Source organism: Hordeum vulgare, chromosome 4H (genome assembly GCF_904849725.1).
Source record: "Hordeum vulgare subsp. vulgare chromosome 4H, MorexV3_pseudomolecules_assembly, whole genome shotgun sequence".
In the NCBI taxonomy this organism is placed as follows: domain Eukaryota; kingdom Viridiplantae; phylum Streptophyta; class Magnoliopsida; order Poales; family Poaceae; genus Hordeum; species Hordeum vulgare.
The window spans coordinates 530,316,013-530,342,939 of NC_058521.1; the positions used below are offsets into that span (position 1 = coordinate 530,316,013).

Here is a 26,927-nt window from a genome sequence, read left to right on the forward strand (position 1 = left end):
CTAAGATTGCAATTTTCTGAAAAAACTGCAATAGGGATTTCGTGAATCTCACCGGAGTTACTCGCCGGAGTTGGAGAAGACGACGGGAAGGTGGCTCCGGTGGCCGGCCGAGGCAGCGGAGGGGTCCAACCAGGGGAGGAGGGCTCCGTCCGAAGGTTGGTGGTGCCGGCGGGGCGTGGGGCGACGGGAGGAAGCAGCAGGACCTCGGGCGAGTTCCTGTTGAAGATGAACTCCGGCGAGGCGGGGGCTGCGGCTAGAGGCGAGGAGAGGTATGGTTCTTGGGGAAAATGGATAGAGGATGGTGTGGGGGTTCTTATAGGGGCGACGGGAGGTGCTGGGAGGGAAAGAGCTTCACGAATCCCGGAGGTGGGGATTCCTGTGTCCATGGAAGGAAAAATCTCTGTGACGTGAGAGAGACAAAGGAAGAAGATGATCTCTGTTGGGCTAGAATAGGAAAGTGCTTAATGGGCCAGCTCTTATTTCCATTTAAAAGTGATTCCTTTCCTATTTTTAAAACTAGGAAACTAAAACGATAAATAGGAAAACAAATCAATTCGAAATAAAGAGTTTCTATATACTAAAATTATCAGAAAAATAAAATATAGATGATGGGCATTTTTCCACGGCAAAAATAAAAACTTCAGAAAAAATTATTTTCACAAAATTGCCTAAAAGGTTTATTTTCTTTTGCAAATAATTTTCAAATGACCCTCTAAGTTTTAGGGTTCAAACAACTTTCAAAATGCCCGTGGGTTTGAGGGTCATGTTCCTCCTCTCTTTTCTGTTTGACAGAAAGTATTTCCCGGCATTTCTTGCACGAAGAAAACAAATAAAAATGCAAGAGAACTCAAATGCAAATATCTCCGTTCAAATTCTTTATAGTTGAAGAAGTCATGTCATCTTCTCTCGTTGCTTTTAAAAGATTGAATTTGAATTCACCGGAGAAGGGGAAAGTCATTTTATTCCCTCTCATTCAAAAGTTTCGAAGATTTTCAAATTTCACACAAGTTTAAATCACTCAGCAAACAAACAAACAATCTAATAATAATTATATTAACATTCCAAAAATTATAATTTTGGGATGTTACAATAATGCAGCAACTACTAACATAATTCTAACAGACTTTTAGCATCGCTACGAGTGAGAAAGTCTCATCATAGTCAACTGTTTGATCTTGTCAGAAACATCTTTGCGACAAGTCGAGCTTTTCTTAATAGTGACTTATCACCATCATCGTCTGTCTTCCTTTTAAAGATCCATCTTTACTCAATAGTCTTACTACCATCAAGTAGTTCTTCCAAAGTCTACACTTTGTTTTCATACATGGATCCTCTCTCGGATTTCATGGCTTCCAGCCATTTGTCGGAATCCGGGCCCACCATTACTTCTCCATAACTCGTAGGTTCATTGTTGTCCAACAACATGACCTCCAAGACAGGGTTACCGTACCACTCTGTAGTAGTATGCGACCTTGTCGACCTACGAGGTTTGTAGTAACTTGATTCGAAGCTCTAATGATCACCATCATCAGCTTTCACTTCAATTGGTGTAGGCGCCACAGGAACAACTTCCTGTGCCCTGCTACACACTGGTTGAAGTGATGGTTCAATAACCTCATCAAGTTCTACCACCCTCCCACACAATTCTTTCGAGATAAAACTTTCCTCTAGAAAGGATCCGTTTCTAGAAACAAACACTTTGCTTTCGGATCTGAGATAGGAGATGTACCCAACTGTTTTGGATATCCTATGAAGATGCATTTATTCGCTTTGGGTTCAAGCTTATCAGACTGAAACCTTTTCACATAAGTGTCGAAGCCCCAAACTTTCAAGAAACGATAGTTTAGATTTCTCTAAACCTTAGTCTATATTGTGTCATCTCAACGGAAATACGCGGTGCCCTATTTAAAGTGAATGCGGTTGTCTCTAATGCATAACCCATAAACGATAGTGGTAATTCGATAAGAGACATCATAGCATGCACCATACCAAATAGTGCGTGGCTATGACGTTCAGACACATCATCACACTATGATGTTCCAGGTGGCATGAACTGCGAAACAATTTCCACATTGTCTTAACTGCGTACCAAAGCTCGTAACTTAGATATTCATTTCTATGATCATATCGTAGACAGTTTATCCTCTTGTTACGACGAACTTCACTCCGAAACAGAATTGAACTTTTCAATATTTCAGACTTGTGATTCATTAAATAAATACTCTTGTATCTACTCAAATCGTCATTGAAGTAAGAACATAATGATATCTACTGCGTGCCTCAGCACCCATTGAACTGCATACATCAAAATGTATCACTTCCAACAAGTTACTATCTTGTTTCATCTCAATGAAAACAAGGCCTTGCTCATGTGGTATGATTTGCATGTCACTAGTGATTCAAAATCAAGTGAGTATAAAGATCCATCAGCATGGAGCCTCTTCATGCAATTTATACCACCATGACTCAAGCGGCAGTGCCACAAGTAAGTGGTACTATCATCATTATGTCGTATCTTTTGGCACCAATATCATGAACATGTGTAACACTACGATCGAGATTCAATAAACCATTGAAGGTGATTATTCAAGCAAATAGAGTAACCATTATTCTCTTTAAATGAATAATCGTATTGCAATAAACACGATCCAATCATGTTCATGCTTAACGCAAGCACCAAATAACAATTATTTAGGTTTAACACCAATCCAGATGGTAGAGGGAGCGTGCGACGTTTGATCATATCAACCTTGGAAACACTTCCAACACGTATCGTCACCTTGCCTTTAGCTAGTCTCCGTTTATGCCGTAGCTTTCATTTCGTGTTACTAATCACTTAGCAACCGAACCGGTATCCAATACCCTCGTGCTACTAGGAGTACTAGTAAAGTACACATCAACATCATGTATATCAAATATACTTCTTTCGACTTTTGCCAACCTTCTTATCTACCAAGTATCTAGAGTTGCTCCGCCTCACTGACCGTTCCCCTCATAACAGAAGCACTTAGTCCCGGGCTTGGGTTTAATCTGGGGTCTCTTCATTAATGCAGCAAGTCCTTTGCCGTTTCACGAAGTATCCCTTCTAGCCCTTGCCTTTCTCGAAACTTAGTGGTTTTACTAACCATCAACTATTGATGCTCCTTCTTGATTTCTACATTCGCAGTGTCAAACATCGCGAATCGCTCAAGGATCATTGTATGTATCCTTGATATGTTATAGTTCATCACGAAGCTCTCACAGCTTGGTGGCAGTGACTTTGGAGAACCATCACTATCTTATCTGGAAGATCAACTCCCACTTGATTCAAGCGATTGTCGTCCTCAGATAATCTGAGCACATACTCAACGATTGAGCTTTTCTCCTTTACTTCGTGGACAAAGAATCTTGTCGGAGGTCTCATACCTATTAACAAGGGCACAAGCATGAAATCACAATTTCATCTCTTTAGAACATATCTTATGTTCCGTGACGTTTCAAAACGTCTTCGGTGCCTTGCTTCTAAGCCATTAAGTATTTTGTACTGAACTATCGTGTAGTCATCAGAAACGTGCATGTCGGATGTTCACAACATCTACAGACGACGCTCGAGGTGCAGCACACCGAGTGGTGCATTAAGGACATAAGCCTTCTGCGCAGCAACGAGGACAATCCTCGGTTTTACAGACTCAGTCTGCAAAGTTTTCTACTATCAACTTTCAACTAAATTTTCTCTAGGAACATATAAAAACAGTAGAGCTATAGCGCAAGCTACATCGTAATTCGCAAAGACCATTAGACTATGTTCATGAAAATTAGTTCAATTAATCATATTACTTAAGAACTCCCACTCAAAAATTACATCTCTCCAGTCATTTGAGTGGTACATGATCCAAATCCACTATCTCAATTCCGATCATCACGTGAGTCGAGAATAGTTTCAGTGGTAAGCATCTCTATGCTAATCATATCAACTATACGATTCATGCTCGACCTTTCGGTCTCATGTGTCCCGAGGCCATGTCTGCACATGCTAGGCTCGTCAAGCTTAACCCGAGTGTTCCGCGTGTGCAACTGTTTTGCACCCGTTGTATGTGAACGTTGAGTCTATCACACCCGATCATCACGTGGTGTCTCGAAACGAAGAACTGTCGCAACGGTGCACAGTCGGGGAGAACACAATTTCGTCTTGAAATTTTAGTGAGAGATCACCTCATAATGCTACCGTCGTTCTAAGCAAGATAAGGTGCATAAAGGATTAACATCACATGCAATTCATAAGTGACATGATATGGCCATCATCATGTGCTTCTTGATCTCCATCACCAAAGCACCGGCACGATCTTCTTGTCACCGGCGTCACACCATGATCTCCATCATCATGATCTCCATCAACGTGTCGCCATCGGGGTTGTCCTGCTACTCATGCTATTACTACTAAAGCTACGTCCTAGCAATATAGTAAACGCATCTACAAGCACAAACGTTAGTTTAAAGACAGCCATATGGCTCCTGCCGGTTGCCGTACCATCGACGTGCACGTCGAATTTAACTATTACAACATGATCATCTCATACATCCAATATATCACATCACATCGTTGGCCATATCACATCACAAGCATACCCTGCAAAAACAAGTTAGACGTCCTCTAATTGTTGTTGCATGTTTTACGTGGTGACCATGGGTATCTAGTAGGATCGCATCTTACTTACGCAAACACCACAACGGAGATATATGAATTGCTATTTAACCTCATCCAAGGACCTTCTCGGTCAAATCCGATTCCACTAAAGTTGGAGAAACCGACACTCGCCGGTCATCTTTGAGCAACGGATTTACTCGTAGCGATGAAACCAGTCTCTCGTAAGCGTACGAGTAATGTCGGTCCGAGGCGCTTCAATCCAACAATACCGCGGAATCAAGAAAATACTAAGGAGGGAAGCAAAACGCACATCACCGCCCACAAAAACTTTTGTGTTCTACTCGAGAAGACATCTACGCATGAACCTAGCTCATGATGCCACTTTTGGGGAATGTCGCATGGGAAACAAAAAATTTCCTACGCGCACAAAGACCTATCATGGTGATGTCCATCTACGAGAGGGGATTTCCGATCTACGTACCCTTGTAGATGGCACAGCAGAAGCGTTAAGAAACACGGTTGATGTAGTGGAACGTCCTCACGTCCCTCGATCCGCCCCGCGAACCGTCCCGCGATCTGTCCCACGATCCGCTCCGATCTAGTGCCGAACGGACGGCACCTCCGCGTTCAGCACACGTACAGCTCGACGATGATCTCGGCCTTCTTGATCCAGCAAGAGAGACGGATAGGTAGATGAGTTCTCCGGCAGCGTGACGGCGCTCCAGAGGTTGGTGGTGATCTAATCTCAGCAGGGCTCCGCCCGAGCTCCGCAGAAACGCGATCTAGAGGTAAAACCGTGGAGGTATGTGGTCGGGTTGCCGTGGCAAAAGTTGTCTCAAATCAGCCCTAATAGCTCCATATATATAGGAGGAGGGGAGGGGAGGCTTGCCTTGAGGCTCAGGGAGCCCCAAGGGCTGCGCCACCAAGGGAGGAGGAGTCCTCCTCCAATCCTAGTCCAACTAGGATTGGAAGGTGGAGTCCTTCTCTCTTTTCCCACCTTTCCTTTTTTTTCTCTTCTTTTGTTTTTTTCTTTCTCTCTTGCGCAAGACAGCCTTGGGCTGACCCCACCTACTTGGTGCGCCACCTCAAGGTCCTTGGGCCCTCCCGGGTGGGTGGTCCCGCTCCCGGTGAAGATCCGGAACCCATTCGTCATTCCGGGTACATTACCGGTAATGCCCGAAAACCTTCCGGTAACCAAATGAAGTTATCCTATATATCAATCTTCGTTTCTGGACCATTCCGGAAACCCTCGTGACGTCCGTGATCTCATCCGGGACTCCGAACAACATTCGGTAACCAACCATATAACTCAAATACGCATAAAACAACGTCGAACCTTAAGTGTGCAGACCCTGCGGGTTCGAGAACTATGTAGACATGACCCGAGAGACTCCTCGGTCAATATCCAATAGCGGGACCTGGATTCCCATATTGGATCCTACATATTCTACGAAGATCTTATCGTTTGAACCTCAGTGCCAAGGATTCATATAATCCCGTATGTCATTCCCTTTGTCCTTCGGTATGTTACTTGCCCGAGATTCGATCGTCAGTATCCGCATACCTATTTCAATCTCGTTTACCGGCAAGTCTCTTTACTCGTTCCGTAATACAAGATCCCGCAACTTACACTAAGTCACATTGCTTGCAAGGCTTGTTTGTGATGTTGTATTACCGAGTGGGCCCCGAGATACCTCTCCGTCACACGGAGTGACAAATCCCAGTCTCGATCCATACTAACTCAACGAACACCTTCGGAGATACCTGTAGAGCATCTTTATAGTCACCCAGTTATGTTGCGACGTTTGATACACACAAAGCATTCCTCCGGTGTCAGTGAGTTATATGATCTCATGGTCATAGGAACAAATACTTAACACGCAGAAAACAGTAGCAACAAAATGACACGATCAACATGGTACGTCTATTAGTTTGGGTCTAGTCCATCACATGATTCTCCTAATGATGTGATCCCGTTATCAAGTAACAACACTTGCCTATGGCCAGGAAACCTTGACCATCTTTGATCAACGAGCTAGTCAACTAGAGGCTTACTAGGGACAGTGTTTTGTCTATGTATCCACACAAGTATTGTGTTTCCAATCAATACAATTATAGCATGGATAATAAACAATTATCATGAACAAATAAATATAATAATAACCAATTATTATTGCCTCTAGGGCATATTTCCAACACGTAGATCCAAATCTCCTCTCGTAGATGGACATCACCATGATAGGTCTTCGTGTGCGTAGGAATTTTTTTGTTTCCCATGCAACATTCCCCAACAAATATTATAGCATGAAATAATAATAAAATATAGATACAATGGAGATATATCACTACTGTTCGAGCTCTTTGTCTATGCCATTCCGAGTTTTCCTCTCCGTCTCTCCTGGTGTAATGTGCTACCTCGACAACACTGCTCTTTTTTGCTAGCGGTGTCATGTATGTGCCTATGACATAACTTGTGTTACATCACCCAACCGCCTATACTCAACTCTAGAAGGTGATGCTTGTGTTGTGTTATAGCTATGTTATTGGTGTCTTGTGTTTTCTAGTGTTCTTACTTCGATGAGTTGTATTACCCTCGGATTGTTAAGGTCATCGATCCGGTTTTCTTTATATACTGAATCAAATCTCTTTCTAAATGAGATCACATTCAGGTGGAGATTTCTCCCCTAAACTAGAAGAGTTAAAAAAATGTTGAGTTGTGTTCTCATTTGATTCTCTTTTTTATTTCCTTATTTCGTCAGGCCTGACATAGCATCGATTTGCGCTATTAGTAGGAGTGTATCAAAATCGTTATAAGAATCAATAAGGTGAAAGATGTGTAATTCAATTTCTCAATTCAATAAAAGCCCCGAGAGATACTTGTGATAGGATTTATGATCGAATGAGTAGGCATCGACCTACTTATCTTAAGGCCGGGTCATTCAGCCGTCTCATCTTGTGAAACACTCAACCTTGAGTTGTTCTTATGATTGGTATTGTTTTATTAATAGAAGGCATCTCATGATTCGTACCCCTTTGCTCGTACACAAGGGCACCCAGCTACTCAGTTTTCCATGCCTCCCGTCAGCGGCATCATCGGTCTGCCTCGTCTCGTGTGGCCTTAGGTCCATGGAGACCCAGTGGATCCTGGCCCTAGTGAGAGGGCTTCGGTTTCGGATTATTTTTTTAGTTTTGGTAGGGTTTGTATCCTCCCCAAGAGACGAGGTGGCGACGACTCTTTAAAGATGCAATAAGGTTCTCCTTGCCTGGCCCCGTCTCGGTGGTGCTTCTAGCGTCGTCGGAGGGCGTGTGAAGATTTATTTCCGATGGATCTCATGGGATTCGATTGAAGTTTGTCTTCGGTGGATCCACGTGGATTCGAGCATCGTTCGTCGACGTTCGTGTGTCTGTTGGTTGGATCCTTCGAATCTACGCTTATCTCCATTGATGGAGGTCGTTGTTCTTTATAGGCTTAGCACGACAACTTCGCGTCTGCCTACTACAATGAAAGAGGGGCGATGACAGCAGCGCGTCTTTGACCCACTCCAGTGTTTGTAGTCAGTGGCGGAGCTACGGCAAGGCCCAATGGGCCGTGGCCTGTCGAGTCCATGCTATTTTTTGTATTTTATACTTAATTTTGGGCTAAGAAAATTATTCCTTGTACTTATTTTCTACGGTCGGCCTGCCCAACTCTTTGGGCCAAGCCCCGCGAGTGCTCGTAATCATCGCTAGGTGGTGTATGGACTTGAATATAAAATTTACTTCTGGTATTCTAGGTGTTATCTTGACAATTGATGAATATATTTGATTTTTTAAGACGGATTTATTAAAAAAGAAAAAAGAAACGCTACCAATGGGAAAGTAGAAGGTAAAAATAAAAAAAAACCAGAAACGAGAGGCAGAGGCGGCGAAGAGGGGGAAAACGATCCGCTCTGCACCGAGGCAACAAAGGGCACGAAGAAATGGCAGGGAAACCCAGCAGCCTCAAGGGCGTCGCCCTTATCAGCGGCGGTGGCGCCGACAGCGCTGTCGCCGGCGCCCTCCACTTCGTCCAAGACCCCTCCTCCGGTATATGCTTACTCTACTCTGTGCTCTTTACAGCGGTCTGAAGCCGCCTCTTCTCGCCGATAAGAGTGATACAGTTTGATCTCCCTGTGCGTGCTAGGGTATACCGAGGTGAGGGGGAGGGTCTCCGGCCTCGCCCCGGGCCTCCACGGCTTCCACATCCACGCCTTCGGCGACACCACCAACGGCTGCAACTCCACCGGTTCGTAGCCTTCTCAGCCTAATCGCGGTTTCTAGCTTGTGGGTGACTTAGACCTGTCCAGCCGAGGATACTGACAGTTAAGATGTAACTGCGTCTGTGGATTCCTTGTAAGTAAGTAGAAATATATTCGTAGCGAACGATTTTCAGGTGGCATACATCAGATTTTGCCTAAGGGAAGCTTCGCGTCTGAATTCTGCTGTCTTATAATCCGAATCCATATAACGGGCAAAGATTTGTGGGCCTTACAGTCGTTTTTACAGAATTGAGCATTTGAGCTGTGCAGTGATGAATGGCCTAAACTGAAGCTGTCCATAATTACTGGTCTATAGGAGTTGGAATAAAGAGATAAATGTTCAGGGACACTGTCAGGAAACCCACTGTTTGCACTTGGCCTCGAGCACAAACTATGGGGTGGAAACCTGATGCCACCAACACCTATTACATGCCTGGATAGTTCACACATAAACAGATAACCCCCAGTACTGGGTAGAAGCTGTACATCACCTTCCCAGAAATATTACAGATTGTTAAGCAAGCGAGGCTCAACTGTACGAAAAGCAGATATGCTGCCTGCATCAAGTTGGTGATGGCCAACATTTGCAGAGAGAAGCCTGTTTCTTGAGGGGAGATCTATCACATTTATCTTGCTTGCGGAAATTTACACCTTTGCTGGCAACTGGAACTAGTTAGTACCTGTTGATGGAATGTGCAGCAATCATTTTACACTATTTTGGGCAGTAAGCTTGCATAAATTGATGCAAGTTCAATGTTGGCTACGAAATATACTTTCCAGTGTTGAATCATCTGTTCCTTCGAGTTATCATATGGGACTACTGCCTACTGCTCTTTTCAGATTAGCCTATTGGTGTCTTACTAATAGATGGTATATTGTAGTTCAGTGCATTTTGAGACTTTGGATTCTGGTCTTCTCTTTGGTAATGGGTAATTGGAGCAGAGATAACAACTATATTAAGTAATAAATAATTATGTTTATAGTTTAAGCTACATACACATAAAATTTGGCCGGGTTATCTTGTACAACTTCTTGCAAACATCATATTCCATAGATAGGGATTAAGTTTTGAAGAAAATCTACATTGTGTGGAAACTTTACATTGTGCTGATCAAATTTATTTGTCTAATAGGACCCCATTTCAATCCTCTTAATAAATCCCATGGAGCACCTGTTGATGATGAACGACATGTGGGCGACCTGGGAAACATACAAGCCAACAAGGATGGTTCGTTATATGACTACTCGACAATCTTTTAGGGATAGGCAACCATGGGTTAAGTTACTGTCTTGAAGTAATCCCTGTTTTTAATAACACACCAGTTATTTATTTCAGGCGTTGCAGAAATCTTCATAAAGGACTTACAGGTTCCATTGCCTTGAAAGATGTAAAATATTGTTTTGATTATCTTTCTATAATTTTGTATGTACTGGTAATTCATTTCTGTTGTTGTATGAAGATTTCACTAAGAGGGCCTCATTCCATACTGGGAAGGGCAGTTGTTGTTCATGCTGATTCTGATGACCTAGGAAAGGGTAAGCATTTTTACCTAACTGGAAGATGTATAATTCTGTAAAAATAAGGCCAGTTTTCCTTTTACATGTACATATCCAGGAATAAGATAGATAGAACTTCTTTAAAAAAAAAGAATGATTCGCTGTAGTCTGAACTCTGAAGCAAGTAAATTACACTACTGCCTGCTGAACGGGGATGTTACTTTGTATATAATGTTGATCAGAGGCGGAGGACGAATTTTTTAAAGGTGGGGCGAAGTCTTAAGCAAAACGAAAAAATAAATGATGGAAAACCAAGAGTCAAAACCCACAACACCTGTTTTCCTCAGTAAAAAATCATGTTCCTATATTCCATATGCTCATCATCACTGCCCAGTCATCACGCAAATCCTGTAGGAAGCTCCACCTGTTTAACAAACACGGAAAATCTTATGCTACAAATAAATAATACATTGAATTTGGATTCTTGGTGTCGTGTCATTGTTTTTAGAACTATGGCTTTACCTCAACTGTCAATTTCACCAGAGATATTGCAAGTTTGGGCTACAACTACAGGTTTGGTTGTTCACACTACTCGGCAGAATGATTATCTTGATGAAAAGAGCCGAGTGAGCCTGGGACACATTGACATGTCGTTTTCATCTGTCAAAACTGTAGAAAGTGGAAGTAATAGAAGCATTATACTAGGAGACTCACGGACATTATCTGATGAGAACATATGCGTAGGTATAATTTTTTTTAGACAAAATCAAGGTGTGGTTGCTGCCACACCTTGCCCACCGGGGTCCTCCGCAACTGATGTTGATATTCATACACTTACATGTCTTTCCTTGGGCACATGGTCTATTCGGTTCCCCAGTTAAACCAGGACCATGGGTAACACTGGATCGTGACCAATTACTGAAAGTTTGCCTTGAATGCAATGGATTAATATCCAATTAATATGTGATTTGCTCAAGCCTATTAGTGTATGGAATTTTTGGTGTGTTGCAAGCAGCAGAGCAGAACTCACCAGGCAAAGATAGCGCCACATGACAGGATTACTGTACCATGGGTTATGTCATTCGACACTTGTAGGCACTGAACGGCTAGTCAGTATTTTGAAGTCTGTTTGTTTTGTGCATAACATAGGCTTGATGAGAACTCGTACTCTGTTATTCACAATAGGGTAGCAGTAAAATGTTATGACTTTGGATGAAACGAGCATTTTGTAGTGAGTTATGCCGCACTCTGCCACGTTCTGTTGTCTTAATTATCAAGCAGTGCTGGGTGTTATATACATGTCCTGCCACATGGTTTTATTTTCCACAGGAGTCATTTGGATGTTTGGGAAAAAAACATGTATATTTGACCTCGTTTTTTGCATCCAATTTGAATTTGTAAAACGAGTATGATACTTACTCTGTTTCATCTGATGGTTTCCTCTGCACTCTGTCCAAGCTTACCTATGCTCTGCTGCACTTGAAACACCAAACATGTATTTCCTTGTTTTCTGTAACCATTGGGGGACTTCAGATTCTTGAACATTTGTGCTACAGTTTAGTATAGGTCTTGGCGGGCATTCACATATTGTACTGCTCCTGACTAGTATTTTCCTTTCATATTTTGTAGGTGGCCATGAGCTCAGTAAATCAACAGGAAATGCAGGAGCCAGGATTGGATGTGGTAAATTGCAACCTTTTATTTTGTTTTCAACACTGAGCGAATGCACGCACAAGGTGCTGCTTTTTGTACATTATTCTCTAACTCCGTGATTGTACTTATACACATATCATTGAATAAATTGTAGGTATCATTGGAATTCAACCTGCTGTTTAACAAACAAATATAAGAGCCATTGGAGTTCATGTTGGCATCGTTGTGCGCAGACGAGGAAACACTGATATCGTTCAAGATAATAACATTTTGATGTGATATTAATGTGATCAGTTATGTAAATGTATACAAGTACCTTGATATCTTCTTTTTTTGTGGGTAAGTACTCTTGATATATTTAAATAAAAGAAGATAAAGTGGTATACGAACTTACATCAACCTTCTCCCAGTCTTGAATCTGCATGGATGTTGTATGAATATGATTGAAACAGAACTTATAATGGATGTTCGTTTCGTAACGAAGCAAAATAACACGAGACCTTTTGTTGTCAATGTTGTTGCACATAGAACGTGCGAAAATATACATCTCTAGCATAAGCAAAAATGGTTTTTCACATGTAAAAAATGCGTGTCCAAAAGAACACGCAGTGTAAATTATGAAGCGCACGCGGTTCGGCTTTCAAATTTACTGCGTGTGATAGCGCTTTTACCGCATGTCTAAATTATTTCTGGACGCGTACTATTTTACAGCATTTGCTGAGCGTGTTCAGCGTCAAAAAGTGATAGCGCTTTTACTGCATGCCTAAATTATTTCTGGACGCGTACTATTTTACAGCATTTGCTGAGCGTGTTCAGCGTCAAAAGGATGGTTTTTAACGCGCGGAACAGTTTTCAAAGGTGGCTTGGAACAGTTTTTAAACGTCTGTTGAAGATGCTATAAGGTTCACTGAACTGAACGAGTGACTGAGAGCACACAAGGATGCTGTATGACTGTATCAAACTGTTACTGCGGTCCAATTTGCGCAGTTCAAACTTGTAGTATTAGATAGTTGGATCCCGCCGCGGAGTGATTAAAAATGTGCTCATCCATCCTTTGTAAATTAACTAACCAAGCTCCTTGTTGCACAAGAATCACCATATGTATGACGTCCTTGACCCCATCCGGCCGTGACCGTCACCCTTGCAAGCCGTGACTACCAAAGGCGACGGTCCCAAGACGCTCAAGCCAGGCGCTAGCAGCCGGCAGCACAAGATCGACCAAGCACAAGAGAACAGACCAACCTCAATAGGCTTGCAAACTCCGCAATAATATACTCAGTGTTAATTACAGTAATAGCCTTCAAGGCTTCGGCGATACTGAACTGAATTACTGATACCAAGGTCAGACCCCAGGCAAGAGAAATGCCTAGACGGGAACCGGACGCGCCGGAAGGCGCCAAGCACGGACGTTCGATCGACGCGCGCGCTCGCACGTACGTGCCGCCGGCGTTCGCGGCGCGCGACGCGCGCGCGCCACCGGCATCAGACCGGGCCTTCGCCTGGAGCTTCCCCTTGGCGCCGGGCGCGCGGCGGCAGCGCGATGCCGGCGTCGCGCGGCGACGGCGGCTACGGACAGCGCGCGCGCCGCGCCCCAGGGGCCGAGGCCGGTGGCGCCACGCAGAAGCGGCTCGCCTTGGTCGTGGACCTCAGCGGGCGGGCGGCCTCCGGGCCGTGGCCAAACCTTAACCGCGCTGGTCGGTGCTGGCTCGAGAGGAGTAAAGAAAGGAGAGCCGGCCGGACGCACGAGCGCGTGCTACGTGGCCGCGCCCGGGCTGCCTGGGAAAAGAATGGCCGGGGAGCTCTGCTTAACGGCCGTGCGCGCGGTCGTCGACGTGGGAGGGACGGCGGGCGATCGCGTCGCGGGCGGGGCGGCGGCATTCGTGGGCAGGCAGGCAGGGATTCGCACGCACGCACGTACAAGGTGCATAGGGTTTCGTATTCTTGTGGCGTGTCGTCCTCGTCCCCCGCCTCGGCTCCGCGCTGTGCCGTGGCGACACCGCGGTTTGCACCGTGAGTCCTCCGATGCGCCCGTTCTTCTCCTGCTGTCCCGTTGCGTCCCTGTGTGCTATGCTAACGTCGTCTCTGTTGGTCCGTGACTTCACCCGTTTCAGTTAGTAGTACTACATCGGTACACGCACATGGAGCATCCATCTGTATGCTCTGCAAGCATCGGTATTACTTTCAGTACGCGGTCTGATTCTGAAAATACATACAGTACAATTTTTTTAGGGGTCTGAAAATACAGATATGCACATGCACGGTCTGAACCCCAGGGCGGTCCAAAACGCAGCTATCTATACGTACCACGCGTTAAAAGAACTTTGCCGATGCAGAGCTTGGCCTTTTGCCCCACAGAAAGTGTGGGAAAATTGTCAGAAATAGTAGTTTATTGCCGTAAACAAGTTCATGTAGTACAAGGCTGCAAACAGTTTCATCTCCAAAAGATTGTAGATGGTTGATGGTCCTCCGACTGACCAAGGGTTTAAAAGGACTGAAAAAAGAGAAGAATCTTTAAAATCTAGAAAATACTAGCATAAATAATCGTGCATTGCAACGGGAAAAAATACCATTCCTATCAAGATTGGCTGAGTCGGGAACCATGTCACGGGACAATGGTCGCTGTTGACAAAAAATACATCATTTGAGGATCACGACGTGGAGGTCAGGACATTGGATTCACAATAGATGGTTCTAATTGACAATGTTTTCTATGATTTTTGTATCTTTCATAAAAATAACGACAATATAAAAATGATTCTAATCAATAAAAATTACATTTATACCGTGTGTTCCAACGGTAAATAAAATTGACGCAAATTTTGTAAGGATCATACGATGCAAACATAACATAAATATAGCAAAAATCATATTTGCACCCATGGCGTCGTCGATTGGTTAATGCCGATGTGTGCAAGCATCTTCTTTACTAATGATTACAAACTAAGAATACCTATTTTCTTTATTAATAGGTATGGATGATATATTCGTGATCATCATGCATTTTTATGTACTCCAGTAAATACATTATAGTGTACGGGATGTTATATTTTGTACATCTTCTGCTACTATCTACATGCATGTCTTGTATAGAAAACTGTAAGTCCGGAAATCTAATTCGGTTCTAGGGAGTATATGCTCCTGTCCTTTCAAAATATATTTTGTAAATGAAAAATAATTTAAGGAAGTAAATATGTACATTGTCACACAGAAATGATATCAACAACTATTTAGGAGAAAAGCTTAATTGAACTGTAGAAAAAAGACAAGTCAACCGACAAATATTACCTCCAAATGTTAACAATTTTATTTTTCTACCGAAGAAGCACTGCTACCCCGTTTCACATAAAAATTATAAAGCACGTTATTATACTAACACGAACATCTAAAATATTAATTTACTTATTAACTGTTCTGAATTTACTGTTCATTCAGGCATATGCTCCCCAAACCCAAAACTGCAGTCCGACTGCAAGTCTTTTTCTAAGGGGGTGGCAAGAAACAAGATTTGGAAGGAGGGAGAACAAAAATTCGTTTTCAATTTGTCTTTCCAATCATAGTGTTTACAGATCCTCTTTTTTGTTCTTTTGAGAACCTTTGGAAGTCATCAATGTATCGTTTACCCAAAGTGAATATTCAACGGTAGGAGTGCATTGGATGAGCGAGCTCCTTGCATGGAAAGGTGAGCAATGAAATTGGTCCATGGCTCCATGAAGATATTGCACCTCGCGTTATTGCATTGATCGAAGAATATACATATACTATTAGAATAAATAAATCTGAGGCCAGTGATGATTATCCAAGGATTAAGCAATCACACAAGGCACGTCACTGAAATTTGTTAGCAAAGTTCATCCATATGGCTACATTCTCGGGGTTTGACTACGACCGTAACAATACCATAACCACCCCCCTTAACGCCGGCACATGCCGCCGGCTTCCTCTGCGTGTCTGTGCTATTATGTTGACATACTTTACATCATATATCTACCTCTACTATATATGAGAGGCCTAAAATACAAGTGTCATATTAGGACATGACTTCATATCCTGTCTAAATACAATACAATCCAAAGTCCAACTGTAACCTACCTTATACACAATATTTGACACAACTCTAACATATACTTCTACGTGTGAGATTATTACATTTCAACACAAAACATAAGTAAAATGGAATATACATATCTACTCTTAGCACCTGTTTGGTTCAAAGGAATTTTGTAATAATTTTGGAGAATCCAATACCATAGGAATGATATGGATTTTGTTTGGTTTGTAAGACTATAAACCGGAGGAATTCATTCTATGATCTATATTGCATTCAATTTTGAATGAATATTTTCACTCAGTCTGAACTCACGAAAATTCCCTCTTGCTTTATAGACAACTATGACATGTATCAAATTCTAGAAAGTTCACATATTTTTCCTATGATGCAACCACACAACTTCTATTGTAGATTCATATATTTTTATTTCTTGTAAGATTACTTCCGGCATTCATTCCTATCCTATTTTTTTGTATTACTCCGTTTTCAAAATCGTGCGAACCAAATAGCTCCTTAAGTGGTCTTAAATACAATCATTGACAAACAAGGTCGTCCTACCAACAAACCGGACACAAGTCAAATGCTTCCACATAACCTTCTTTGTGTCATCTGCTCCCAAGAGGCTGAGACCCTGCATCACCTCCTCGTTGGGTATGTCTTCTCCCACATCACGTGGAATGGGATTCTGTCATGGAGCCGCATCACCACCACCCCCTGATGGTGTGGTCCGTTTCTACAACCGCATCCCCCACTTGCATTCGAAAAGCTTTGAGCGCACTGATTATTTTCGCAGCTTGGTCGATTTGGAAGCAGTGCAACACGGCCATCTTCGATGGTGCGCACCCCTTATCGGCCGGTTTCATCCATGACACTCAGGAGGAAAGCTCGTCTATGGGCTCGTGCTGGTGCGGAAGGGATTGACAGAATTATCCCCATATAACCTGATTTTGTTTAGTTGGGGTTGAGCAACCCTTTTTCTTTTCCTCAACTTGCACACTCAGCGACCCCAACTAGTGTACATGGTTGAGAGTTGCACACTCAGCGACCCCAACTTGTGTACATGGTTGAGGTCGGCGACTAGAGTTTCACTCTCGGGCATGCAGATTGGATCCTTGGTTTGAGTGTTGTATCACACATACTCTTCTTAATTAAAAAGTCATATGGGTCCTCCCCCTATTGAAACTTATAGGTATGATTATTCACTAAGTTTTATGGGGTCCGCATTAATGCAACATCATTGTTGGGCAAGAATACAAGGCCAACTCCTACGCACGACCTAAATGGTCCGTCTGCGTTTGTTTGGGGTCAAATGGACAAAAATCATGACCTAACATGCGGGAGCAAATAAACCGCCGCCGACCCATTCCTAGCCCAAATTTGGGTCGTATTTGCACTGAAACGGGCAGCGCACACACGGGTGGGATGTGCACCCTTCTCCTTCCTCGGCTGAGCCGTCGGGGACACATCCCCCCTTTTCTTTCCCCTATTGGCCTTCTGACGAGGACATGTCTACCTTGGATACGATAAAAAATATTTCATATTTGCATATTTGTGAGGTGATTTCTTATAATAATTATGCAATAATTTATTTATGTTATCCGGAACAAAAGTACTTTATTATTTTTATTTCATGCCTAAATGCAGAATTGTCGAACGCTTCCACGAACCATGTGTGAAAATCAAGGAAGATGAAATGATTAGGTTTTGTTCGAGAAGTGATCACATCAAAGGAAATGATTATGTGTTGTTCAAGAAGTTCTCTCACGTCACTTTTAGCCCAAGAGAAGATAAAGTCCAAGTCTCTCACTTTCTGGACTCAGATTCGGACTGCACAAACATACCAGTCTCAAAACGTCAACAATGTTTTCATACGGACTCTGAATTAGGTGATATTTTTTGTTGGAAAGTAGAATTTATGTACGTTCCAGACCAATTGGAATCACCTTAAAATTCATTCGGATCATGGAGATATTGACGAAACAATCCGACGTTGCACCAGAATCCGAGTCAAACTACAAGTCCAAAGGTGTCGCATCACCTCCACTTGACCCCATAGGCCTTATACGACCTAGGGTTAGTTTTAGGCTGCATTGGGACGTCCTCCCACCTCCTTGGACGTCACCCCTTGCTCCTAATAAGTAGATCAACCTAGTAGCTTTTTGCTTGAGATTTGTTTAGTTAAAAGTTAGTCATTGCAACTTCGTGTACTTTGTTTGTGTCCAATGATGAGACCAAGACCACTTTAGGATACCTACCCTTATCAATACTTCATATATATATTCGTAATATTCAGATTGCTTTTATCATATTCTTACTTGTTATTCGATTGCTTGCAGGAAGAGACCGTCGTGGTCAGGTTGATCGTGCTCCGGCGTGGTTAATAATCTCTTGGAGTTGGTTTAGCGATTGATAAGGAGCAAAGTCGTGCACGTTTGTAGTCAAATCTTCAAAGTTGTCTCCACGAAATCGATAGCCACCGCCTAATCAAAAGATCGGGACCCTCACCTCTATCAAATGGTATCGGTTTTCGGTTACTCTGTGAAAATTTCCAGTTATCCCTAGGTTAGATTTATTTTTCTTACCTATTGCCCAAGGAAAAGCCACAAAAAGAGTTAGATCAATTCATCCTTCGTCCAAGCCAGTCTGAGCCTTTGCACTTTTTTTAGTGCTTGCATACTTGAATTATCGGTTGCATCGTCGTGTCAAGTTGCTGGTCTTAGTGTATAGTTCATTTAGAGTTTCGAGTTCTATTCACATTAATCACACCACCGCTGCATCTGAATTCGGATTGGGGGTCTTAGTGTGTAGTTCCTTTAGTTCCGTTGTCGCCCACCACCATCCATCAATATTTACCACGTGCTTCAATTGTTCATTGTTATTATCATACTTGAGGCCGTTCGCATCTATGCTTGATTCAATTTGCATCTTATTTGGTTGTTGGAGAGAAGAGTAAAAAAAGTAAGATAAAAAGAAGATGAAAAAAAGTAAAAAAAAGTGAGAGAACAAAGAGTGAGAAGAGAAAAAAAATTGGATCCATCTAGACTCAATCCCGTATCTGAATTCGGATTGGAAACTCTTTTGTGCAGTGTTCAGTAAAACAGGTGTATCTTTCTCATACAAAGTCTGTTTTGGCTCCATGAGTACTCAAATTCGAGCTATCGACGAGCCGCATCTGAATAGTCCATCAAGCTGGTTTGTATTGTCCCCTCCAAATCATCTTCTAAATAGAACTTTTTGCCCTCCGAAGGTCGCGAACACAAATTGTCAATATTTTCAGATCTGATCCCGATTTTTTTGACTTCTCATATGAAATCAGAATTGAGTGATTCTTCTTGCATTGGCAAGCTTGGGTCAGTGGCAATCTTGTGAAAAAATATCAGAAATTTTACATAATGTCTTCCGGAGTAAAGTTTGATAGAGAGTTTTGGTATATCATGCTTAGTGGTTATTTATCACCATTATCGCTATTGTGATCTTCACTTATATCTTGCTATTTAGAGCTACTTCATATCATCCGTTGTTGATACTTGTGTTATACTGTGACTCCTTTAGTGTTCTAAGCTTGCCGCTCTAGTATGGTCTAGCCTAGGACCAGCACAGTACCGTTGTTGAGCGTTTATTCAACATTGCATCTCTGAATTGATTATTGCTAATCTTTTGCTACCATATATTGTGCCTTCCAAGCTCCACATATTTATACACCGTGTATACATATGTTTACGTGATAATCGCTTTACTCAATCTTCGGAGATATTAACACCATCGGTTGCCGGTCACCACCTGCTGCATGATAAAAATTTGTAAGACATTGGTATTTGCTTTACTGTGAGGGTTTTACCACCACATCCTAGTAATTCATAGGAACACTATTCTTGGATTTTTGTTTGTTTTTCTACTAGTCATAACATGATCCAGAGTTGTCAATTCATGGGCTTCTTCAATCGTGGGAGACTGTCACCAAATCAACCGTTATGAGAGGTGCATAGAGATCCAAATGCGCATGATCAGGTTAATGTTTCTATACCACCATTTAATGGCCGTTTTAGACCTGCTTTATGTATTGAATGGAAATTTGAAATAAATGATATATTTGCTTCTCGTGATTGTGCTGAACATAAGAAATTTAATGTCGCGGTTGGTTCTTTCACCAGTTATGATTCAGTTTGGTGGAGCGGATATTATCGGTTACACGCTGATTATATACCTACTACTTCGGATGATTTAAAACTTGCCATGAGACACACATTCCTCTCTACTTATTATACTCGTGACATGATTAAAAATTTACAACATCTAAAACAAGGTAGTGACACCGTAACAAAATTTTATGATGATTTATAAACGACCTTGTTGCATTGCTCACTACAAGAAAGTGAAGAAGATTTTATGGATAGATTTTGAGGAGGATTAAATTGTGATATTCAGGAGAATTCATGAAAAATTTTATCATATGGATCGTTTGTTTCGTCTTGCTTGGAAAGCTGAACAGGAAATAAAACAACGTGTTGCCCACAAGGAGAATGAGCGCAAGGTGAATATTCCAAGAGTTGATATGGTTGTTCCTTCAACTACTGGACGTACCATGACAACCACATCAATTGTTGTGAGAACTACATAAACTTCACCATGTGACACGTTATCATCGGGAGTGCCTACATCATCTAAGTTGATCATGAGAGGTAATGACAAAGGTACGTATCTTCCACCTCCACATGAGTATGATGAATGCCTTGTCAATTGCAATGTACCCTCTCATGAGCTACCCATTACTTTGGTCACACCACCTATTTTAGAGGATTATATTCATGATTTGACTTTGCCATGTGATCAAATAACTAGAATATAAAAAATGTTGAGTGAACCCATTGAATTAACTATTGATGAGAAAGAACCATGTGAATGAGAGAATAAATAAAATTTGCATCAAATATTTTTTAAAATAATTGTGCCAATGTTTAATCATTTTGATATGACCTCTAATGTTCGTGATGATTCTATGTCAAGTGACTTGTTGCATGTTTGTTTATTTAAGCATGTTGTAGCATGTAAATTTGAAATAATGAAAGTGTAGTCACCAATGTTAGGATGGTCTAATGATGAACATTGTTAGTCTTTTGATATGAAGGACTTCACTTATATGTGCAAACTGAGTTGCAATATTTTCATGCCTTCTACTTCTTGTGATAATATTTTGGCTTTATATTTCATAACATATGAAAGTTACTCATGTATACATGATTCATATGTGCGAAAAACAAGGGAAGTAAAAAATGGATGACATATAAATACATCATGTATGCCTTGTCTCTTTTGTTGGTCATATTTCAGATTAAGCAACGTCGAGGACAGCTTTGTTTTCAAGAATGGCACGATGATGAGGACATGGCTACCTTGGATACGACCAAAAGTATTTCATATTTATATATTTGTGAGGTGATTTCTTATAATAATTATGCAATAATTTATTTATGTTATCCAGAACAAAAATACTTCACCTATTTTTATTCCATGCCTAAATGCATAATTATCGAACGCTTGCACGAACCATGTGTGAAGATAAAGGAAGAGGAAATGGTTAGGTGTTGTTAGAGGAGTCCTCTCACATCAAAGAAAATTATTATGTGCTATTTAAGAAGTTCTATTATGTCACTTCTAGCCCAAGAGAAGATACAGTCCAAGTCTCTCACGTTTTGGACTCAGATTCGGACTGCACATACATACTTGTCTCAAAACGTCAACAACGTTTTCATACAAACTCCAAACTGGGTGATTCTTTCTTTTTTTTGGAAAGTAAATTTTATGTACGTTCCATCCCAATTGGAATAACCTTAAAATTCGTTCGGAGCGTGTAGATATTGACGAAACAATCTCATGTTGCACGAGAATCCGAGTCAAACTACAAGTCCAAAGGTGTTGCATCACCTCCACTTGGGCCCATAGGCCTTCTATGACTTAGGGTTAGTTTTAGGATGCCTTGGGACGTCCTCCCACCTCCTAGGTCGCCAACCTGTGCTCCTATATAAGTAGATCAACCTAGTATCTTTTTGCTTGAGATTTGTTTAGTTAAAAGTTAGTCATTGCAACTTCGTGGACTTCGTTTGTGTCCAATGACAAGACCAAGACCGCTTTCGGATCCCCACCCTTATCAATACTTCATATATATATTTGCAATATTCAGATTGCTTTTATCATATTCTTGCTTGTTCTTCGATTGCTTGCAGGAAGGGACATTCGTGGTCAGGTCGATCGTGCTCTGGCGTGGTCAATAACCTCTTGGAGTTGGTTGCGATCGCTAAGGCGCAATGTCGTGCACGTTTGTAGTCGGATCGTTAAAGTTGCCTCCACCAAATCGATAGCCACCATCTCATCAAAAGATCGGGACCCTCGCCTCTATCACCTTCCCTTGCCCCGTCCTCTCCCCTCGCCGCTATAACCGTCGTTGCTCTTTTTCGGCCACCTCCCCACTGTCGAGCCCGAATGCCCCTAGAAATCGCCACCCCATGCCTGCATTTAGAAGGAGTCATTGTCGGTGTTTTGTCGCCACAACCGATTCCAGCTAAGCTAAAGGCCATCGGCGATGCCCATCGACCCCAATACTCTCTGGTAGGGGCCACCAAAGTTGTCGATCGCATGCCATGAATGCCAACCTTGCATGTTGCATGTGCAGTGCTCTTCCCGTCCGCGTCTCCATGATGACCACATGGTTTTCAGGAATTTGCTAATAAGGTATCATGAATAGTGGGGATGAGTTTTTTTTTACCATAACATCATTTGTTGGTCAGATGATTCATCTTCGAATGACGAAGAGCTTGTGGTAATTGCCTTGGTCATCAATGCCATAATGCTAGACCGTGGCCCCGGTACAGGGGATCAATCTCGGGCCATGCCCCAGCCTTGAACTGCAATAAGGTGAAAGGACACACCATGCTCTATGTTGATTACTTTGACAATTCCCCGCTCTTCAAATCACATCATTTCTGTCGCCACTTCCAGATGGGGAGACTTGTGTTTAATCGTATTTGGGTGGGAGTGGTAGCGTATGACCCAAAGAGGATGCCCTTGGCAAGCTTGGCTTCTCCTCTTACCAGAAATGCACTACGACTATTCACATGCCTGGATATGGAATTTCGGGCGATGTTGTGGATGAGTATGCATGTATGAGTGATACCACATGTCTCAAATCCATGTATAGTTTCTAAAGGGTCATAGTGGTATGTTTGGCCTTGAGTACCTGAGAGAGCCAATTGTCACTGATACAGTGAGGTTGTTGGTGATCAATGCTGATAAGGGCTTTCCCAGGATGCTTGGTAGCATAGATTGTATGCAATGGAACTGGAAGAATTGTCCAGTTGCTTGGCGGAGGCAATATAAGGGGCATGTCAAAGGTTGCGCTAGTATATTACAAGTTGTGGCCTCACAAGATCTTTGGATATCGTACTCTTTCTTTGGCATGGCTGGTTCTCACAATGATACCAATGTGCTTCAGCGTACTTCAGTGTTTGCAAGTCGTGGAGAAGGCCACTACCTAGAGGTAAACTATGAAATCAATGGTCACCACTACAACAAGAGATACTTCCAAGCTGATGGAATCTACCCTGAGTGGCCAAGTGAATGCAATATCAAATTCGGGAACAGAGAAGAAACAAAGATTTTCCCAACAATAAGAGAGTGCTAGGAAGGATGTAGAGCGTGCTTTTGGTCTGCTTCACTCTCGATGAGGGGGCGTTTAACAGCCTGCACTCACAAGGAGCACCGAGAAACTTTGGGAGGTGATAACTGCTTGTGTGATCATGCACAACATAATCGTGGAGGATGAGAATGATGATAACATCTATGACCAAGCGTTTGATTTTCAGGGTAAATATTGTGCATGAGCACCAAGAACCGAGAACATTTAAACAGTTCATTCAATTCCATCAAGAAATGCGTGATTGGCGTACTCGTCAGCAACTCCAAGATGACTTAGTTGAGCACATTTGGAATTACATTGCCAACCAGTACCTATATCGGTTGATTTTCTATCCATGAATTTTTTTTGATTGGGTTGTAAAACTAATTGCAACGTGTTTTTATTCGGATGTAAAAATATTTGCAATATTTGATTTATTTGGGTTTTAAAATGTGTGTAATTCAAATATTGTGTACATATGGCCTCCTGTCGGCCGTGTTGGACGAGACAAACATCAAAACCGCTAATCACCGCCTCTTCCCTTACCCAAAAGGAACGTAATCTAGGGAAAACCAATGCTCATTGGTGATCGTGCGTAGGATTTAAAAATTCGAACAGAGAAACCACAGAAAAATCTTGTCCTCTTAATTTAAAAGTTGTAGGGGTTCTCCCCCTATTGGTCTAGTTTAGTTACTTTTGTTATAGCAAATTAAACTTAATTTAAGATTTTTCGGCAGCTCGCAAACAATAAATCTATTTACAAAATTTTACGTGTGAGCATGTTGCTTATCTTCTACACCCTCCGTCCGAAAATGCTTGTCCCAAACTTGTACCTCATATGAATGTATCTACCATAAACAAGCTTTTCCGGACGGGACACGTTTTTTCGTACGGAGGGAGTATATCTTTTATACGAAGATATTTCTTCTCTTCGATTTCTATTAACAGAAACATGCGTGGCTACAAAGATCATCACAAAATAGCCTATCTTCTAATTGCATGGATATCTCAAATGTTTGAAAATTATAGACACAATTATACATCGGTATTCCCTGCCCTGTGCCCTCTCTCCCGAGGTATGCTCTCTCCCACGCTCCTCTCGCCCACTCCTGTGGACGCCCCGACGGCGCCCTCGGCCTCCTGCGCCGGCTTCGGATCTACGGAGTGGTTCATGCCCTTGCCCCCGCTGCCCCCTCGCCCATCAGCTGGTGGCACGGCCCGGTCTTCGCATCTTCGGCCGCAGGTGTCCACCACGTCCGCTTCTGCGCCAAATCTAGGCTCGGCGCATGCCTGCACTGGCAGCACTAGTGCCGGCCTCTCCGAGGAGTTCGCCCTGAACTCGCAGCCGGCTTGGCCGCCTTCGAGCCGCACCATGGTTGGGTTGGTCCACGCGCCTGAAAGCGAGATCCTGGTGCGCATTCAAGTCCAGGGCACCATTAACTATCGTGGGGAGGGGCAGCTGGAGTGCGCCACGTCTTCAATGCCGGCATCGATGCCTAGCACGGGGCGTGAGGACGAGGTGACCAGTGGATGGGAATTCGTCGAGTCGCGTCGCGGTCCGCGTCTCTCGGCTTTGCCTGCCCCAACATTCAAGCCCGCGCCCATCCCCAGTTGGCTCCAAGGACGTTGTTGTCGGTGCCTTCCTCGTGGCCACCGAGCTGGATCGTGTCGTGACCCTATCCGCTGCAGCCGCTGCCTACAAAACGGCCACAAGGCTCGAGGCTGTCGCAACAGCTGGAAGCCTCTTAGCTCAATTGACGGCAGCGCTGTGCCTCCACCACCATTGCCTCGCGCTACCACTGCTCCCGCTCAAGAGACAGCGCCCCGCTCCGACCGTGGCTGTGAGAGTCTTGCGCAAAGTCCTCCTCTGCTTCAGCAGCCCCTGCTTCAGATGGAGCGCCATGGTGACGCATCGACTAGGCCGGATGAGGAGTTCGTCATTGTTCCGGTGACGCCGGAGATGCAGACGGAATCCGCGCTACTCTCCTGCAACGCGGCTGTTGCTTGGCTGGAGGGGGCTCGCCAGGACGTCTCCTGCTCTCAAGTTGGCACTAAGATTGCGGCCGCCTTGGGCACGCGGCCGACTGACGTTGATGTAGTGCGACTACCCCGAGCAGTTCTTCGTCAGATTCATGTACCAGCACCATTGCACGGACGCCATGTCGCGCGGTGACCTGCCTGGCGCCGGCTACCGCATTTTTGTGCGCGAGTTGTGGCTGGAAGCTCATGCCGACAATTAAGATATGCTCCACCATGTGAGGCTATGCATGGAAGGTGTCCTTGTGCATGGCTGGAATGAGTACATAGCGACCTTCCTCATCGGTCGTGGATGCTTGCTGGACTACATCGAGTCGCGTTCTCGCCGCAAGGAGGATACGCGAGACCTGTCACTCTGGGCCTGGAGTGCTGACCCCAGCACAATCCCAAAGGTGAAGTGGCTGACGCTGCTGGCCCGCGGCCATCGCCGCCGTGGGCGGCGCGGGCTGCGGCACCGTATCATCATCCACCTGGACCTTCACGAGGATCACTCGAAGGCTGCAGACGACGATGACAACCCTCCTCCCCCCGATGTCCATGAGTTCTCCTGGTTCAGGGGCATTGTTGACGGCACGGTCTTCCCCAGGGACCGGCGTGCTGCTGAGGGCCGCACAGAGAGGCGCCCAGACCGACATGATGATGACGACGCAGACTCTGACGACCATCGTGGGCGCGGAGGGGGCCGCGGTCGTGATGGTTGGCATGACAGGGTTCGTCGCTCCCTATCGAGGGGCACTTGTGGCCGTCAGTGTGATGAGGATAACGTCCGCAACCGCGATCATTCCGAGGGGGGCCACCGCGGCGTAGGGGGTCACACGACCCCTCCCTCACCCGTGCCGGAGCTGCGCGTCGGCGTTGCTGATCCTATCAAAGCACGGGGTTGCAGCCGGGTGCGGTAGGTGTCCATGCGGTCCACACGACGCCGCTCGCGTGATAATTTGACGCCTCCTACATCGCCAAGTTCGTTGCTTCCATGCACACCGGGTTCGAAGCATGATGCGCAGGTTGTCACTCCTTGCAGCCATGCTTTGCATGCGGCAGTCACCTTCTGCTCGCTGGCTGGCCTCGTGTCGCCTCTACCGTCCTCCACGCTAGATCGCCCACCTGGCTTCGAAGCCGCTC

General features: G+C 43.7%; 1 protein-coding gene and 1 pseudogene across 2 annotated transcripts; both read left to right on the forward strand.

Moving 5' to 3' along the window:
* Window positions 1-8,524: 8,524 nt before the first annotated feature.
* On the forward strand, window positions 8,525-12,444 carry LOC123449293 (superoxide dismutase [Cu-Zn] 2-like). 2 transcript variants are annotated; one of them, XM_045126450.1, is made up of 7 exons: window positions 8,530-8,689; window positions 8,787-8,888; window positions 10,034-10,129; window positions 10,238-10,269; window positions 10,362-10,437; window positions 12,028-12,081; window positions 12,206-12,444. In XM_045126450.1, exons 1-7 carry the CDS (start codon window positions 8,584-8,586, stop codon window positions 12,232-12,234), a joined length of 495 nt encoding a protein of 164 aa, XP_044982385.1. In that variant the 5' UTR covers window positions 8,530-8,583; the 3' UTR covers window positions 12,235-12,444. The 2 variants fall into 2 exon arrangements, with proteins under 2 accessions (XP_044982384.1, XP_044982385.1); XM_045126449.1 differs by lacking the exon at window positions 12,206-12,444 and having other exon boundaries at window positions 8,525-8,689; window positions 12,028-12,199.
* Window positions 12,445-25,900: 13,456 nt separating this feature from the next.
* LOC123450695 lies at window positions 25,901-26,704 on the forward strand (annotated as a pseudogene).
* Window positions 26,705-26,927: the final 223 nt, after the last annotated feature.

Coding starts and splice junctions, on each gene's coding strand:
- LOC123449293 (XM_045126449.1), top strand. CDS start 8,584: ATGGCAGGGAAACCCAGCAGCCTCAAGGGCGTCGCCCTTATCAGCGGC. Junction 10,130..10,237: donor CATACAAGCCAACAAGGATG/GTTCGTTATATG, acceptor TATTTATTTCAG/GCGTTGCAGAAATCTTCATA. Junction 10,438..12,027: donor TTCTGATGACCTAGGAAAGG/GTAAGCATTTTT, acceptor CATATTTTGTAG/GTGGCCATGAGCTCAGTAAA.